This window comes from Pollicipes pollicipes, unplaced genomic scaffold (assembly GCF_011947565.3).
Source record: "Pollicipes pollicipes isolate AB1234 unplaced genomic scaffold, Ppol_2.1 Scaffold_7231;HRSCAF=8579_pilon_pilon_pilon, whole genome shotgun sequence".
Lineage (NCBI taxonomy): Eukaryota > Metazoa > Arthropoda > Thecostraca > Pollicipedomorpha > Pollicipedidae > Pollicipes > Pollicipes pollicipes.
Window position 1 is genome coordinate 26,258,358 of NW_023597034.1, and position 16,575 is coordinate 26,274,932.

The window sequence follows — 16,575 nt, forward strand, 5'->3', positions numbered from 1 at the left end:
CTGGCAATGGATGAGTTTTTGACCAAATTATTACACACCATAGTTAAAGTTACCAGACATTACCTTATGGCTCAACACCAGAGCAAACTTTTCAACGAGCTTTAAAACAACTGCCAGAGAATGAAGCGTTGACAGTTCTAGACTTTTTAGAAAGCTCCACTTTCGTCGATTGAAACGAAGTTTAGCAATTTTATTGAGATGATCCGCAATGCACGCCGCATCCTCTCATGGTATATTTGCCGGAACCTGGACAGATTACTCATAGTTATTGTGCGCTGTCAGATGCTATGAATCACATCACTTTCACCGTCCACACATTACTTCAGTACCTTTTCCCGGAAGTAAAAGATGTCGTTTTAAATGCGGAAAAATGTATTACTTTCATAGGCATCAGCTACGGGGTACAAGAACAGGTTAATTATTTGAATATTTGCTTTCATGAGGAGGATATTGGCGTGAAGTGCGAGTGACATTACGTTGCCTCATCCCATGGGAAGAACCCTTGCGACGGGGACCTGTAAAAAGTACTCGTGGGACTTTGAAAACAGTTGCTGACAGTGTCAGCCTGTCTGGCCTCCATTTCGGTCATATTCTCTCTGCTGAGAAGCTACGGCATTTTTTGCAGGGCAAGGCTAACAAGCAGACGGTATGTTTTTTCATACCATAAGGAGAAGTCCTTTGGGCAGAGGATGATTTTAGCACCAGACAAGGTATCTTCCAACCAAGAGTATTACAGGAACACAACCCCAGGGAGTGCTCAGACTGGCATTGTCCGCGAGTGAGATTCAGGCTATGAGAGGGAAGTAGCGGTCGCTTGATTTAAAGAATATTGATGAGTTAGAGTGAATTGGACTGAGTCACTGGCCTACTGAGTGGACTTCTACGTGTCTGCGAGCCAGTGTGTTGTTAAGCTTAGTGTTTTCTCACAATGCGCTCATGTTTCCGCCGCCTGGGCGGAGAGACCCGCGGAGATACTGCGCCAGTGGCCGACGACAGATCGCGCGAATGAAGCGGAGTTCTTTATTGTGACATTGCTTCCAAACCTTTCCAAGCCGATAGCCACCGTGTTATGTTGAAATTATGGGTTTTAAGCCACGCTCTTTCACAAGCGAATAAGAAAAGGTTTCAGCTCGCATGGAATATTGTTCTTTGCGGATTACAAATATTCATAATGCCACAATCACTATGCGCTGTGAAAGGATGTCTCCGACCACGGCACACGCGTTATCGGAAGATTCTTACATTATTTTGACACACATAATTTTGTATGGCTTTATTTCACGGTAGAGAAAATATCGCCGCCAAACGTAGCCCTTGAACAACAGAACACGGAAATGCCGGAGTCTGTAACTCCCGAAACCGCTTAACTGGGAGGCCTGAAAATGTTATGGACGTCTTCAGCGTGGCTGACAACCTCTGTGGCCCATTTGTCAAAAATCTGAGAAATGAGGGGGCAAAGATGACCCTTCGACCTGTCGATTTATTGCAAAATGTCCCGGCTACAACATGACAAAAAGACATGTGAATTTGGCCAGCAGGACAAATAGATTTCAAAAGCTCTGGAAAGAAAGGCATTTCGATCTCAGACATCGTGATAAAATGCACCGCAGAAAGACACATTTAGAGCTTTTGTTTTCAAGATCTAGTCTATTTTTGTCTTTTGCCATGGGCAAGGGTCCCAGCTCATCCGATTTCGCAAAGTATCGCCCCCGCTCAGCAATGTCACGCCGAGTGATGGACACAAAACGCGTTAAAGCAGTTATGATCAGTCATAAATGTTGGCTTCGCTACTGCGCGCAGGAGCTGTGAACTGGTCCGCGTCCGCTCCGTCACGCGCCGAGCGAGTGACAGCCAGTCGGGCCGCCTCCGTCTCCATCGCCAGGCGAGCCAGCTCGTCACAGGCCTGATTGGCCGGAAGAGGGCGGCTCAGGTCCGTCACTCCGCCGCGGCTGCTGTCTCGCCACTACGTCCGCCGCTCGTCACCGGCCGCGTCCGGGGCCGGCAGCGCCGCCGCAGCCGGCCGGCCGCTTCGCTCACAACGGAGACAAGGCTTCACTTCCGTTCCAATGCCGTCAGCCATTGTGACGTCACACTATGTCAGGACGCACGACACGAAAAGGCATCACAAACTGGACACCACTGACCTCTAGGTGCTAATTACATCGCCGAATAACGTGTCTCATTCCCTGAACGGCGCTTTTGACGCGAGAGACATCAGTGAGCGGCGATGTTTCGCGTCTTAGGAAGCCAGCGCCACGCTGCGGTCCAGTGCCGGTCCGCGGGGGCGTTGGAAGGCGGCAGAGGGCGCCCGGCTGCTCCAGTGCCGGTCAGTAGCTAGCCAGCACAGCACGGCGGACGGCTCTGGGCCGGCCAGCGCTCGGTCAGCGGCCACCCTCCAGGTGCGTGACAGGACCAGACGGATGCCGGACCCTCCAGGTGTGTGACGGAACTAGACGGGTGCCGGACCTTTCAGATGCGTGACAGCACCAGACGGGTGCCGGACCCTCCAGGTGTGTGACGGAACTAGACGGATGCCGGACCTTTCAGATGCGTGACAGGACCAGACGGGTGCCGGACCCTCCAGGTGTGTGGCAGGACCGGACGGGTGCCAGACCCTCCAGATGCGTGACAGCACCAGACGGGTGCCGGACCCTCCAGGTGTGTGGCGGAACTAGACGGATGCCGGACCTTTCAGATGCGTGACAGGACCAGACGGGTGCCGGACCCTCCAGATGCGTGACAGGACTAGACGGGCTTCGGACCTTCCAGGTGCGTGACAGGACTAGACAGGTGCTGGACACTCCAATTTGGCATAAGGGCCCGACAGGGGCCGGGCCGGAGGAGGGATGGCTGTCCGAGGGCCCGGGCTGGCTGGGCACAGGGATGCAGGTGATGGAAAAGATGTTGCCATTCAAAGCGTAGACATATGGGGCTGTAACCCCTAGTTGCCGTATTGTTCGAGACAGACTCGGGAAAAGGACGCGATCTTTTCGCGAAATGTTAACATAGCGAAAGCCCTCAGAAGAAATCGACAACGTGCTTGAGCAATTAACCTTAAAGGCAATCTGGACGTTTCACTTGGGACATTGCTATGGTCGTTGCTGTGGCTGGGACGTTGCTGCGATCTTGTTCGCATCGTCCAGGTTCGCGATTTTTTATCTGTGTGACTGTATCTAGTAGCTCGCGTGAACAAAGCAACTCCACGAACATGAAGACGCAGGCGGTAAGGGGAAGCAGAGGGGCATTAGTCGGGCCCAGTGGCGGGCCCGACTGAGGGGGAGGGGGAGGCGGGCTAGGGTACATCCCCATCCCCATCTTTTGAGGAGGGGCTCAGTTATCTTTTTGCTTCCTCATAATGTCACTTAACCTCAAAGGAGACCTCAGATATATGATGGTGATTCACTTATTGTGTTGCGAAGGTAAACGCAGAGGGTCCATTTCGGGACCGGAAAGGGCCCATATTAAACTTTGGAATCGTTTTGAAACTGGAAAGGGGCAAGATTAGGCGGGAACTGTTCCATTTCAAGACAGGAAACCGCCTTTGTCAGTTTCAGGTACGATAACAGCCCATTCTGGTCTTGAAAGGGCTCATCTCGAATCAAGAAAAGTCCGTGATAAGCTTGGAAAGGGCCGCCCTCTAGGCTGATGAGGGCCAATGGTAAACTCAGAGCAGGCCCTCTCAGGCCTGGAACAGTTCGGTCATAAACTCAGAAATAGCTCGTCTCAAGTCAGCCAGGACCCATTCCGAACGCATCGGCACTGCATGCGACATCACATGAGGAATCGAGCGCACCTGTCACCACGGCGTCATCGCACGATCAGCTTGCTTATCCACTCCATACGTACCGCGTTCAGAGGGAGGGTTCTCATCTACGCCTCCTTTCAGCTGACTGATCACGGCCGTTGCTGAGCTGTGATCTGGAACAGGAGGAGCGCCCTCATCGATCAAGCTCGGGAATGCGATGCCACACGTTGCGCTCATGATAGGAATGCTCACTCACACAAAAAATTACTTTAGATAATCAGAAATACCGAAAAGGTACAACATTATTTTGGCCTCTGAACACTGACGTATTGGAGGTAATAGCTGAAGCTTTGGCAGCTAGCGCTGCATGATCAAGATTGCGAGGAAATATGCAATATCATGGGCGAGGAAGTTCGTGGACTTCTGGACATAGAAGGAACCGTTGAAAAGGACCGCTTTCTTCTTAGGCTCAGGTTCCGACCAGCGCAGAGCATTGCAAATGTGACACAGACGACTCAGGCAACCGGGCTGCGTCTGCGGCGTGATCCCTCCAGAGAGGGGTGCGGCCGCTCTCCGGGGCCCACGTCAGCCGGCCGGCCGCTCCTGCTCGGGCGGGGCCGCACAGGCCCGGCCGCGCGCCAGCTCACGCGTACGGCGGTCTCCAGCGGCCTGTGCCGGGCGTGCTCCCACTACGTCAGGTACGGACGGGTCCGCTGAGCGGGGCGGGTCCGCTGGGCGGGGTGGGTCCGCTTGGCGGGGCGGGTCCGCTGAGAGGGGTGGGTCCGCTGGGCGGGGTGGGTCCGCTGGGCGGGGTGGGTCCGCTGGGCGGGGCGGGTCCGCTTGGCGGGGTGGGTCCGCTGAGCGGGGCGGGTCCGCTGGGCGGGGTGGGTCCCCTGAGCGGGGTGGGTCCGCTGGGCGGGGTGGGTCCGCTGGGCGGGGTGAGTCCGCTGGGCGGGGTGGGTCCGCTGGGCGGGGTGGGTCCGCTGGGCGGGGTGGGTCCCCTGAGCGGGGTGGGTCCGCTGGGCGGGGCGGGTCCGCTGGGCGGGGTGAGTCCGCTGGGCGGGGTGGGTCCGCTGGGCGGGGTGGGTCCGCTGGGTCCGTGCTCAGGCGGCGATCGCCGAGCGACGCTGGCCCTTCCGTCGACAGGCGAACTTCCCGAGCCCTCCCGGAGCCCCACGCACCGCTATGTGACATGCGTCAGCGCGGAGCCCGCCGGCTGCACACCAGCGCCGCGGCGGACGAGCTGGTACGCTATCGCGGCGGGCGGCCTGGTACGTTATCGCGGCGACGGATGTCTGCGCACCGCCGCCGGACGTTGCGGGTGGCGTAGGCGGCGCGGCAGGGCCGTCTCAGGCCGTGCCCGCCCGCCGAGCGCAGGCGCCGCGGCCGCACCGGCCGCGCGGCCGGCTCGGGCTGGCCAGGTCGCGGAACATGGTCGGGTTCACATGTTGTCCTCCGCACATGGTGCAGTCATGACTTACCGAGTGACCTACGACAGGTGACGCTGGGTTTTGTGCGACATGGACGGAAGCGAGTTTATCTTGGTCGGCGGGCAGGCGGCTATGCAATGTATCGAAGCCACCGGCCTGGAACCAGTGGGCCATTGAGTGCAGAGGCTAGGATGCCTTCAGTTGCAAAGACTAGTCAGTATGAACTGACTTTGCTAATGTCATGAGGTGAATGTTTCTGACCTTAGTTTTATTCGCGCTGCGACTTTGGGTGTTGCTGCTCCGTTTTCCACCTCCATTCACACACCTTTTGCGGCGGTCATGATCAGCTTAATTAACAACGCGTTTCTTTTTCAGCCGTAAGAATGCTGCTCCGGCTGCTCTTTGCTTGTGCAGTCCTCCTGACCATGACTTCTGGGCAGGATGCCACGAAGGTGCTCCAAGAGAATCCGTGCTTGTCCAAGCAGACTTGCGGCAAATGCATGCAGAGTCCGACGTGCGCCTGGTGTGCTCAGGCCGTAAGTGCGCTCCCGACACTACCACTGGCTGCGAGATCGCTCCCAGCGCTACCACTGGCTGCGAGATCGCTCCCAGCGCTACCACTGGCTGCGAGATCGCTCCCAGCACTACCACTGGCTGCGAGATCGCTCCCAGCACTACCACTGGCTGCGAGATCGCTCCCAACACTATCACTGGCTGCGAGATCGCTCCCAGCACTACCACTGGCTGCGAGATCACTCCCAACACTATCACTGGCTGCGAGATCGCTCCCAGCACTACCACTGGCTGCGAGATCGCTCCCAGCGCTACCACTGGCTGCGAGATCGCTCCCAACACTATCACTGGCTGCGAGATCGCTCCCAGCACTACCACTGGCTGCGAGATCACTCCCAACACTACCACTGGCTGCGAGATGGCTCCCAACACTACCGCTGGCTGCGAGATCGCAAGTCGACCAGATCCAAATCTGAGCTTAACTTGTCATTCCATGGGATAGTTGTGCACAGTTTAGAGGACGTTAACATCTGGCGCCAGTCGATTTCTCTTACGTCGTGTGTTGTCGTCGCAAAGGACATTAGCCGCATTATCAACAGCTGAGGTGCGTAGCAGTCATCCAACGTTTCCTCTTCATGCGAAGCGTCCATATAGCACTGGACTGTGTGTCGTTGGTGTTCACCGCCTCTCAGAGCCGAGCTAGCTTTGCTTTTAAAAAAAATTGACCACCGCACCAAACCACAGTTGACCACTGGACTCCGAACTTTTAGAGGTGTGCCTCCATGTCTGTCGACTGTTGTTTGATTCATGCAATGCGTAATTCTGTAACCAAACTGCGTCTATTCATAAGCATCGAATCTAGTTCCGCCTTCTAGTTCTGACTCCTAGTTCCTTATCTTGCCTGCAATGAAGAGCTGCCGGACAAAAGCGCTTCACAACCGCTCTAAGCTCTGCAGCCATGCCTCATCAGAACGTGGCCGCGGTGGCTCGCCTGCTTGTACCGTCCGTGCCACTGCAGGCCTGACCTTGACCCGCGCCTGACCCGCGTGGCTGGGCGTGCTTGTGACGTCAGCGCGCCGCTCGTGTCTCAGCACTTCGTCACCGGCGACAACACGACGGCGTCGCGCTGCAACAGGGAGCGCAACTTCCGCAGCGGCGCGCTGAGCTGCGACGAACGCCTGCTCAAGACCTGGGCCAACCAGGTTTCGGTTCCGCGGGATGAGCCGCTCAGCAGCGAGCATGAAGGCGACGCCGGCGCCGGCTCGTCCGGAGGCGCGTCCGGCGACTCTGGCGACTCGTTCGGCTGCTCGTCCGGTGGCTCGTTCGACGCGATCCAGATCGCGCCGCAGCACGTGCGCATGAGTCTGCGCGTGGGCGAGCCGCAGCAGCTGAGTGTCAGGTTCGCGCTGGCGCCCAACTACCCGATCGACCTCTACTATCTGATGGACCTCAGCAAGTCGATGGAGGACGACAAGCAGAAGCTGTCCACGCTCGGCAACCTGCTGGCCCTCGAGATGTGCAAGCTGACCACTAACTTCCGGCTGGGCTTCGGCAGCTTCGTCGACAAGGTGCTGCTGCCCTACACCAGCACGCTGCCCGCTGAGTGAGTACCGAGGGGCCAGGGGCCACGTAGATTCGTGGCCCGCGTGTACACGCCCAGGCCCAGCAGCGTGTCTCATGCTTGCGACCGTGTTATGAGATCCTCGTACGGTAAGAAAGGACTTGAACAGTTTGATATGCTTTGTCTGGAAGTGTATCAGCGTATTGCACAGGAAGGTATGATGATATGCAACCTAGATAGGTAAAAACTCAAGTACACTCCTTTCTAATAGTGCCATATTCTCACCCTCTGCGCCCCAGCCATTGCGTATCTCCTGGTCAGCATCGTCATAGTGCTAATCTTGCTGCTTCAAGAACCAAATAAATCTTACTTTTCATGCGTTCATGTTGGAAGGGAGCTTTCTGCTGCCCGGTGCTTGTCCGTGCTCAAAGAGTGTTCCGCCGTCTGTTGCTGTTTAGGAGCCTTTCTGACGGGTGCTACACTTACAGCTTATTGTAGTTTATGGGCTGGGGCGTAGTTTCGGAAAATAAGTTGGGCGTGAACTGAGGCTGAGTACTGCACATGGTATACCCTACGCCCAAAACACGCCAAAAGACGTTTTTCCGATTTAGCCCACTTTCCTCTCAAAGTTGTGTGTGCGGGAGGGGAGGGGGAGGGGCTGAACCCACAAACTGAATAAGAAACCACACCTCTGCTTATGGGTCATATTTGTGGCGCTCTCACGAACACCACGCTCGAACGACAAAAACAAAAACAACTGGATATGACTTCTGGGACCCCGTGCAGATGTGAGGGCTAGGTCAGATCCAACCACTAACATGAAAATCGGTACGTTGCACTTGAAGTTCGCCACCTTTTTGCACTTTTGACTCGTTGGTAGATCAGGAGCATCTGATTTAGTCGGCATCTACAATTTTTTAAAAATAAGAATACAAATTTTGTCCATTCCTTCTGAATAGCTCATAACTTCAATTTTAAGTAGCCGCTCCGACTGGGGAGCGCCCTTGGACCAGGGGCGCGTCCAGAGCCTTGACAATGGTGAGGGGCGCAGGTTGAGAAAGAGCCCCTGATGGTGAAAGATCCCGCACACAAAAAGGTTTTCTTTGTTTCATTATTATTTTTGCGGTCTATAACTGGAGCACAAGCCATCGGCCACCGCGAGATCAATTCTGTTCAAATTTTGACGTCAATAAACCGGATAACTCAGTCGGTAAACGACTGCACGGAATAAACCACCGGTGCTTTTTATTTTTTTTCAATGGCTCATTGAACCCCTTCTAAACCGATAGAACTCAGAAGCTTTGTCAGCATTTGGATCTGGTTTCTACAAAGATATTAAGGAACCCTTGAACGTACATTGTGGATCGAAATGCGTTAAAAATCATATTAACATGGCCAGTTTATGCTTGCCTGAATGTATTCAACATTCAATCAGAATCCATTAGTTAGACAAATCACATAAGATTGTTTTGCACGCTCAACATTGCACGCTCGCATCTTAGCATCACAACTCTCGACGCCCGAGGGTTGTAGTTTCCGTGCGCCGCTCAGCGGCGGCTCCGTGACTAACACTGAGCGCTGGCAAAGAAGGGGGGGGGGGGGTGCAAATCGGGTGGCGGAAATAGACAAGTAAACGCAAAATCTCCATTTGTAGGCTGTAGTGGCTGTTCATCTGTCCAGACGACAGCCTCAAGGTTGCAAAAAAAGATGCACACCAGTCTAATCTTTGAACATTACGAAAGTATTTCAAAAGACTTTTGGAAGCATTATTTCACGACGGTAGATCACGCGCGCATGTTATCCGCCGCACTAATGTTGTTTGCAGTGGCTAACACATTTTTTTAACGAAAACTGCAACCGCGGCCAACATTGTTCCTGCTCCTGAGTTTGCGAGCGTACAGACTCAAAGCGTTTTTATGTAATTCGTTGAACAATTCGATTCTGTAAGAGAATCGACCTTTTCAGGCGAACAGGCTGACTTTTTCATTTTTTAGCTCATTTTGACCCACTCCATTCAATACTAACGGAATCCACTTCTTTTTCCAGGCAAGGGACCCGGTTGAGAAGGACACTAAGGGGCACATTATAGTTCCCGATCAGGGGCTGAAGGGCCATTCCGTCCCACCGCGGGTGCCTCTTGGCTGTCACCCTCGCGACATGTGGGCGGGGTCCCTTAGACCATCCGGAGGTCATCAGAAGGACACATCATATCACGTTGGTCCCTTCCCAGACGCAATAGACATTCTGACCCTCACAGTTAAAGCCTAATAGACGCAGGAACCCTCATTGGCGCAACATATTACCGATCGCCGCAGGTGGTCCAATACTTGTCACATAGACTCCAGTTCGGCCTAACGGGGCCGTGGGTGGCTTTGGGTTGGAGGGCCCAGCGGTCGATCGATCCTGGGGCCCTGACTGACGCAGGGTTCTTCCGTCGTTTCAATGTAAGCTCTTCTCAATAGTCTCGGGTTTCATTTCGTTGTCAGAGGACCCCGATCAATGCAGGAGGCCCGCTGGCATTCGGGGTCCCGTCCACGGGCCTGGTCAGCAAATGTTCCCCTGGTCGACCCGAGGCCCCTTATTGACACAGGATACTTGGCTAGGTACTGTGTGCCCATGACCGACACAGGAGCCCCACATTGTTGCAAGGGCCTGGCCAATGCAAATCGCGAGCCCGGCCTCGTCCCCCCTTGGGGAATGGGCGCCCAGAGCTCAGACCGGTATGGAGCTGGCTTGAAACCTAAAGGGGCGGGGGGGGGGGAGGTTGCGTGACCCCTGTGCCCACCCTGCCTGCGCTACTGCGTTGGACTCCCTGTCCACCACTATGAATGTAATACTATTTAAGTGACGATGTTCGCAGGTAGCCCCTTCTGTTTATTATGCCAGTCCTCATGCCGATTTCGAAAGAAATCGACGTGAAATTTCTGCGCACAGACAAGGGGGCAGCGAAAAAATCCCGCTTGAATGTTTTGCGTGCGCCAAAGTTCTTCATTGCAGGAGTTGAATCTGGGGCTTGCAAGGAAGAAGCCTTGTCCTGTACCGACACGTTGGCCGCGCAATTTGGACTCGAAAAAAGAAACTGGCCTTGCGTACATCATATCTTCTTCGTGCTGAGATGACACCAGCCAGTTTTATCATCCCACACGACGGTCCTGAGGCTTCAACAAAATATGTGTTTGAAATATGCTCCGAAGGTCCCTTTAAAGGATACACACCCCTGGATGTTTGGTACTGGCAACGAACGGAAGCGTGAAATACTGCTATGACTTCATCGGAAATACATCATGGATCTGAATCTGAATGGATGCTAACAGCAGACTTTACACTTGAGTCTGAAGATGTTCATTGTATCCATACTGCGGTATCAACAGTGCCCAAATGTCCAGTCTGTGCAGAGCTGTCGTGTCCCTGGCGTCCGTCCGAAAACCGCCGGCGCAATAATGAGCGCTTTTGACGGAATGCACAAGCTAGACCAGTAACGATGCGCCAGCAGAGAAATTTGACAAGCACTGCGGGCTTTTCCACGTTGGCTGCGAACACTGTACTAACCCGGCGGACTGTGTCTGTGTGTCTATAGTCTGGAGCATCCGTGTGACAACTGCACCGCCCCCTACGGCTTCCACAACTCCCTGCCGCTGACGACCGACATCGACTCGTTCGCGGTGAGTCGCGCTCACTCGTCCGAGCGAAGGTAACTCGGCGCTAGACTTACACTCGGTCGTCCCCGTGTGCTTTTCAATCTATCTCTTGCCGGCTGGCTGGGCGCCCATCGCCGCATGATTGTTGACAGGTGGGTTGCCGAGGCAAGACGGTGCCTCCTGTGTGTGGTTTGATCGGCCTTTGCGGCGAGCAGCACGGAGTAGTCATGGCGACTCGGACACTCGGCATGACACAGAGAAATCCCTCATCGACAGGCTACACGTTTTGCAGTGATCGGGTCCCGGAGACTGTACGTTTTGCAGTGATCAGCTCCCGGAAACTGTACGTTTTGCAGTGATCGGCTCCCGGAGACTGTACGTTTTGCAGTGATCGGCTCTCGGAGACTACGTCTTGCAGTGATCGGCTCTCGGAGACTGTGCGTTTTGTGGTGATCAGCTCCCGGAAACTGTATGTCTTGCAGTGATCGGTTCTCGGAGACTGTACGTTTTCCAGTGATCGGCTCTCAATCAAAGACTGCGCGTCTTGCAGTGATCGGCTCTCGGAGACTGTACGTTTTGCAGTGATGGGCTCCCGGAGACCATGCGTGCCCACCCGCGCAGTCCAGATAAAGCTGAACAAGCCAACACAGCTGCTGTGGCATCATTGACTTTAGAGTGCATTCTCACGGTGCACAACGTTCGATCAAGTCAAGGCAGCATCGCATCGGTAGAACGATTCGGCACTGTCTGTCTGTCCGGGACCATCTCTGCCTGTGAATGGTCTGACTTGTCCGTTCGTTCCGTTCCTCGTCAGGAAAACGTGATGAGTGCCAAGGTGTCGGGAAACCTGGATTTCCCCGAGGGCGGCTTCGACGCCATCATGCAGGCCATCGTATGCAAACAGCAGATCGGCTGGCGGAGCAGCGCGCGCCGCCTGCTGGTCTTCTCCACCGACGCCGGCTCCCACTACGCCGGCGACGGCAAGGTCAGCCAGGCAACGGCAGGGTTTGCCAGGGCGACGGCAAGGTTTGCCAGGGCGACGGCAAGGTCTGCCGGGGCGGCGGCAAGGTTAGCCAGGGCGACGGCAGGGTTTGCCAGGGCGACGCCAAGGTTTGTCAGGGCAACGGCAGTGTTTGCCAGGGCGACGGCAAGGTTAGCCAGGGCGACGGCAAGGTTTACCAGGGCGACGGCAAGGTTAGCCAGGGCGACGGCAAGGTTTACCAGGGCGACGGCAAGGATTGCCAGGGCGGCGGCAAGGTCAGCCAGGAGCGACAGGGGCGTGCCGTGGCGACGGTGACTACGCTGAGGGCGGCTGGGTAGACCCCCACGCACGCATCAGGCGGAGGCAGACACAAGCAGACAGTCCGTGGTGAACACGCTTCGCTGGGGACGGCAAGCAGTCGGTGTCGGACCTCTTCGCGGTAATACTGTCTAGCCCTGGGGTGTTTGGTGTGCCTGGACGTGGGATGTCCGTTTGCTCTCTGTTGGTTAGTTTTCCTGCGTGTCCCAGGACTGGACTGACCATGTGTTTCTGCGGCTCGCCGCTCACGACCGCTGACCTGCGGCGGCCAGCACGAGCAGCAGTGCCACTACGCTGCCCTTGTGGACCGACTCGCAGCTGGAGGCAGGCGTCCGGCCGTCGCCGACCTGGATCTTCCCGTTGTTTTCAGCTGGGAGGCGTGGTTGAGCCGAACGATGGCGAGTGTCACTTGGACGAGAAGGGATTCTACACCCACTCAGACAAGCTCGACTATCCCAGCGTGTCGCAAATCAATCAGAAGGTAATCGGCCTAAGCTCCTACATGAAAACTTACTCGTCAGCTCAGGGTGTATTCCGTGTGCATGCTTACACTGCTGTTATTGGAAGTTTAGCATGTAATGTTATGTATGTCAAGTTATGTCATTGCCATTGCTAATGAGGTCATCGACCCTGCACTAGTGTAAAAGCTTGTTCATAGATATATTGAAAAAAACTTAACGATTGTTTCTTACATTCATTGCGGCAAACATTCTGGAAGCCAGCCAGTCATTCTGGAGAGGTCTGCATGAGGATCTCCACGTGGTCTCCGCGCCCGTCAACGCAGGCGGAGTTTCCGTATCTCCTGCAGGTGAAGCAGAACAGCATCAACATCATATTCGCGGTGACGTCGGAGCAGCGCTCCGCGTACGACATGCTGAGCCAGCACATCGAGGCGAGCTCGGCCGGCACACTCTCCAGCGACTCCTCCAACGTGGTTCAGCTGGTCAAGGAGCAGCACGACGTACGTGCCGCACCCTTACGGTGACCCTGTACCCACCGTTCCCTTTCGAGTGATCTAGGACTAGTTCGGGTTGAGCCGAGATCTGAGTGTCATGGACTAGATCGGGTTTGAACCGACATCTGAGTGTCATACGCTAGGTCGGATTGAACCGACATCTGAGTGTCATACGCTAGGTCGGATTGAACCGACATCTGAGTGTCATACGCCAGGTCGGGTTTGAACCGACACTCGAGTGCATACAGGCTAGGTCGGGTGGAACCTTGACATCTGAGTGTCATACGCTGGGTCGGTTGGGTGTATCCGACATTCTGAGTGTCATACGCTAGGGTCGGGTTGAACCGGACAGGTCTGAGTGTCATAGCGCTAGGTCGGATTTGAACGGGAGCAGCTTGAGTGTCATACCTAGGTCGGATTGGAAAACCGGACATCTGATTGTCATACCTAGTGTCGGATTGTGAACCGACATCTGAGTGTCATACGCGATGTCCAGATTGAACCGACCTTAGTGTCATAACCTAGGTCGAGTTGAACCGAACATCTGAGGGCAGACGCTCGGTCGGATTGAACCACATCTTGATGTCATGCTCCTTAGGTGGATCTGAACCGACATCGAGTTCATACCTAGGTCGGTTGAACCGACATCGAGTGTCATACGCTAGGTCGGAGTTGACAGACATCTGGTGGTCATACGCTAGGTTCGGATTGAACCTACATTGAGTGTCATACTCTAGGGTCTGTTGGGAACGACAATCTGAGTTGTCTGCGCTATGTCGGATTGACCGACATCTGAATGTCATCGCTAAGCCTCGACCGCTGTGGCCGTTTAACGCAGGGCCGGCCTATTGTCAAGTGGCGAACAGCTGTCCTCTTCACAAAGAACAACGTGCGAAATGCAACCATTGGCTTGCTGTCTGTGACTAGATTTATGCATTCTACGGTCAACGACTTCGGACTCGTGATCCAATTTGGTTTGTCGCGTATTAAGGACCGCAACTAAGAGAAGCTTGGCCCGGGATCACGACGTTGGAGCTGTGCCCTATCGCTCGAAATCCGAGATCTCCGCCTCGCGGTTCGCTTTCCGCGAACAACACCAGGGCCCATTCACAGGAGCGTGCGCGCACAGGAGATCCCAGGGAATATGCTCCCAGCTAAACCTGTGGCATGCATCGATATTTACATGACTAAGGCACATTCCATTTGAACACGTAAAAGTGAGCAGATCGAGAACAGATAATAATGTTTTATGGCATACAATAAATTTCAGCGGAATTTCATGAGTTCCGCCCCCACCCCTACATTGAAAATCTTGAATACGCCCCTGCCACTTCCACCGGTGACCAATGGGGTGACGACCTGACGCCGTCACGCTGCAGGCTATCACGTCGTTTGTTGAGCTGAAGGACAATTCGACGGACTTCGTGCGGATCCCGGTACCACTCGGCGTGCCTGGCACTGGCGCGCCCGAGGAGACCAACCGCTGCGACGGGCTCAAGATCGGCCAGCGGGTCAACTTCACCGTCCGGTGGAGGTAAGTGCCGCCGACTTCACCGTCACGGTGGAGGTGAGTGCTGCCGCCCTGGCCAGCGGCGCTCAGCCACCACTGCCCGGCCCCCGCTGCCCGCCGCCGCCCCTGGCCAGCGGCGCTCAATCACCACTGGCCAGGCCCTCGCTGCCCGCCGCCGCCCTGGCCAGCGGCGCTCAGTCACCACTGGCCGGCCTCGCTGCCCGCCGCCGCCCTGGCCAGCGGCGCTCAGCCACCACTGCCCGGCCCCGCTGCCCGCCGCCGACGCGGACCGTGCCCTGCGTCCGGGAGGTGCGGGAGTGCGTTCACGCCTTCCACTCTCACGAGTTTCAAATTCGCCTCGTGGGGTCGACTTATCCATGCACGCCTCCGTCCTGCCTTGTCCCGGGAGGAGAGACTGGGGAGGTTTCTCCGTTGGCTCCCCTCGGGTGTGCCGACGCATCCATACACGCACGCCTCCGTCCTGCCTTGTCCCGGGAGGAGAGACTGGGGAGGTTTCTCCGTTGGCTCCCCTCGGGTGTGCCGACGCATCCATACACGCACGCCTCCGTCCTGCCTTGTCCCGGGAGGAGAGACTGGGGAGGTTTCTCCGTTGGCTCGTCTCCGGTGTGCCGACGTCTTCGCTGCTGTGCAGTGCACGTAGCTGCTGTAAACGGACGGCGAGAGCGTGAGAGCAGTGAGTGAGCATAGCAGTGAGACGCGTGAGAACCCAACGGGACCCTGACGGGATCCGCTGGATTCTTGTTCGCGTGGCAAGAGACGGGCAATATGGGACTTTCTGAGGGAAGGAACAATGTCAATGTGAGGTCAATTAATCGAGTCATAAAGTCACATGTGAATGCTCACACGGACACGCTTGCTTCTTCATGCATTTACTCATAGTTTACTTTCCCATTACGGGTCGTTTTGATGCAGATCGTCAAATGGTTTAATCCTTTGTCAGTCAGAGTCAGTCGGCTTATGCAAGGTGATGCCAGATCGCCTTCAAAGGTGATGTGAGGTCAGTTTGTAAACGTCCAACTCAAATGGCTACATGACATTCATTTGTGATGAATTAGTCGGTTTTACTGAAGCATGTCCAAAGAATGACCTGCATTTGGCCTGCGCAGCCGGGAAATCGTGGTAATCACGCTGATTAGATGAACTGAGCTGGACCGAACATGATTTCGACGCTCAGGCTATTGTCTATCAATATGACAGAGTTCTGAAAGGCCAGAGCACGCTGTTTAGTTTGGTGTCATTACAGTCATTCGCCCATCCTGGCGCGTGGTAGAAGGTACTGTTGCTGGATGATATTTTTCAAACACATTAATCGATGCTGACTACCGTACAGTTGGTGCAACAAGCTCTTTATCAGTCCCAAAAATGTGCATGTGGTCGATCCAACAATCTGTTGATTGTGGTCGAGCGTCCTCCTGCAGGCGTCAGCCTCTTCAGCGCCGCTCTGTCGTCCGGTTTGAGCGGCGTCATCTCTTGGCGCAGTCATCCAAGTGCCCATCGTCTGTTGCAGCTGGTCAAGTGCCCCGCGGACCCGGCGCAGTGGGAGAGCGTCGTGGAGATTCGGCCGACGGGCCTGAACGAGTCGCTGGTGATCCATCTGACCAAGCAGTGCCAGTGCGACTGTGAGCGCGCCGGTCCCGCCGACCTGGTACGGGCCCGCGCCTGGTGCCGGCACACGGACGCGGACGGACATAGGCTGCCGACACACGGACACAGGCTGTGGACACACGGACACAGGTCTCCGACCCTTGCACACCGTCTGCCGACACACGTACACAGGCCGCCGACATACGGACACAGGCTGTCGACACACGGACACAGGCTGTCGACACACGGACACAGGCTGCCGACACACGGACACAGGCCGCCGACATACGGACACAGGCTGTCGACACACGGACACAG

The 16,575-nt window shown here is 55.5% G+C and overlaps 1 protein-coding gene across 1 annotated transcript in view; it reads left to right on the forward strand.

The window, feature by feature from the left end:
- The first annotated feature begins 2,352 nt into the window (after nucleotides 1-2,352).
- The window catches only part of LOC119109902 (integrin beta-PS), a 15,499-nt gene continuing 1,276 nt past the window's right edge, over nucleotides 2,353-16,575 (forward strand). The window contains exons 1-10 of the mRNA XM_037233652.1: nucleotides 2,353-2,399; nucleotides 5,551-5,711; nucleotides 6,780-7,291; nucleotides 10,827-10,911; nucleotides 11,702-11,872; nucleotides 12,558-12,668; nucleotides 12,996-13,148; nucleotides 14,522-14,649; nucleotides 14,682-14,709; nucleotides 16,181-16,533. Of these exons, the coding sequence (XP_037089547.1) occupies nucleotides 5,559-5,711; nucleotides 6,780-7,291; nucleotides 10,827-10,911; nucleotides 11,702-11,872; nucleotides 12,558-12,668; nucleotides 12,996-13,148; nucleotides 14,522-14,649; nucleotides 14,682-14,709; nucleotides 16,181-16,533 (1,694 nt within the window). The 5' untranslated portion in view covers nucleotides 2,353-2,399; nucleotides 5,551-5,558. The remainder of the gene's footprint in view (nucleotides 2,400-5,550; nucleotides 5,712-6,779; nucleotides 7,292-10,826; nucleotides 10,912-11,701; nucleotides 11,873-12,557; nucleotides 12,669-12,995; nucleotides 13,149-14,521; nucleotides 14,650-14,681; nucleotides 14,710-16,180; nucleotides 16,534-16,575) is intronic.